The sequence below is a fragment of the Pteropus vampyrus genome, unplaced genomic scaffold (genome assembly GCF_000151845.1).
Source record: "Pteropus vampyrus isolate Shadow unplaced genomic scaffold, Pvam_2.0 Scaffold669, whole genome shotgun sequence".
Lineage (NCBI taxonomy): Eukaryota > Metazoa > Chordata > Mammalia > Chiroptera > Pteropodidae > Pteropus > Pteropus vampyrus.
This window is the reverse complement of record NW_011889450.1, coordinates 85,644-87,444: the sequence shown is the minus strand read 5'-3', so window position 1 is coordinate 87,444 and position 1,801 is coordinate 85,644. Positions and strand designations below refer to the sequence as shown.

Here is a 1,801-nt window from a genome sequence, read left to right as displayed (position 1 = left end):
AGGCCCTCCCGGCTCGGCCCCTCCCCACTGACACTGTTCTTGTCCTTGTCTCTAGTTCTGAGCATCGGCGAAGGGGGCTTCTGGGAAGGCAGCGCTCGTGGCCACATCGGGTGGTTCCCGGCCGACTGCGTGGAGGAAGTCCAGTGCAAGCCCCGAGACAGCCAGGCAGGTAAGGCGTCCCCCCGCCCGCCCCGCCGGGTGGCACCGTCGGCTGGATGGGGCGTGGACAGGGCTGGTGCAGGGAGGCGCAGAGATGGAAAACAGGACCTCTCCAGCAGACCGAGCCAGGGCCCCTGGCTTTGTCCAAACCGCAGGTTAGTGCAGGCGGTGCGGGAGCTTTTAGTTACCAGGCTGCTCCGTTCACACTGCAGAAAACGTGGATCAGACGTCTGGCTGTTGGGGGAAAGGGCTCTTAGAGGCTGATTCGATGTGTGGAGCCTCCTCGGCGATCTCGTACAGTCTCGTAAACCGGGGCTTCGCCCTGCAGGAGGCTGCCCCCGGGCCCTCCCGAGAAGGCACGGGCGCCGTCCGTGGCCGTGGGGTGTGCCGATGGCAGCTGCGCCCAGGGCCCGCGTGTCCGCGAGGGCAAACCGTGCCCACGGCTCTCAGAGCTCCCCAACGGAGCCCTCGTGAGAACCGCTTTAAAACTGGTCGCCCCGGATGGACCTGACCGAAACGTCCAGAGGAGACATCTTACATAAAACGGCGCCGGGGAAGATGCGAGAGGGGTGAGGCGAGGCTTCGCGTCTCCCGCCGGGGCCTGGTCCGCGGGCCTCCTGGCTTTCGGTGGGATCCGGTGGCCTGGCTGTGCCTCCTGTGCCACGGAAGGCTGGGGACGGAGCATGCACGGGGCCGGGGGAGGGGCGTGGCGTAGGCTCTGTGATTCTGTGCACGGGACCGGCATGCCCACGGTGTCCACGGTAACGCCTCTCGTAGGCCTCAGCCCACAGCACTGGCCGCGAGGTGCCGCACGTGACAATGGCATCGCGTGCGAGAAGGAAGGCATTCTGGGAAATGGCCAGTTAGTTGTGTGCGTGCCCCTCCCCCATGTGTCCAGGTCCCTTGAGGACGCGCCTCTGTGTCCTGCTCGGTTCCCGATGCGGGACAGGACACGTGCACGCAGTCCACCGTGCCTGGAGAGGAGGCCACGTGGTGTTGCACTGGACCCGGCCACCACAGGGCTGGCTGTCATCTGACTGCGAAGTGTCGTGGCCGCATGTGTTTGGCCGGGCGTGTCCGCTGCTGTGACAGATGAGCCCACAGCTTCGGCGGCTTAGTGTGGCCCACGTTTCTCTCCCACCTGGTGTCTGTGCAGTGTGGGTTCTGCTGGCCAGCAGACAGCTCCCGGGTGACCAGGGACCAGGGCACGTCGCTTTCAGTAGCCTTAGGGGACTCTGCCTCCAGCTGGCAGGTGCGGGGTGAGGGTATGCAGAGGTCCTGTCCACTTGACAGGCTCTGGCTCAGAAGGCACCCAGCACCGCCTCCCAGATCCCCTCGTCCAGGGCCGGCATGTGACCTGAATGCCACAGGTGTTGGCCACATGGTCCCCAGCCTGGAGGGCATCCCTTGGTAGCTGACCAGCCCGGCTTCTCCAGAGAAACAGAACCAGTAGGAGGTAGATAGGGGTATGGATGCAGATATGTGTGTGCACCGAGAGATTCATTTTAAGGGGTTGGCTCACGCGACCGTGGGACGTTGCAGGGCAGGCCGGGGACTCGGGAGGCGTGGGGTGCTGCGGCCTCGACGTGGAACTCCATCTCCCCCGGGGAAACCTCGGTTTTGCTCTTCCGGCCACCAGGTG

At 65.1% G+C, this 1,801-nt stretch overlaps 1 protein-coding gene across 1 annotated transcript in view; it reads left to right on the top strand.

Annotated features, from left to right (window-relative positions):
- LOC111733871 (SH3 and multiple ankyrin repeat domains protein 2-like) overlaps window positions 1-1,801 on the top strand; it is a gene marked incomplete at both ends in the record, with an annotated part of 143,662 nt that overhangs the window by 66,686 nt on the left and 75,175 nt on the right. Inside the window, one exon of the mRNA XM_023526001.1 lies at window positions 56-169. Within this exon, the coding sequence (XP_023381769.1) occupies window positions 56-169 (114 nt within the window). The remainder of the gene's footprint in view (window positions 1-55; window positions 170-1,801) is intronic.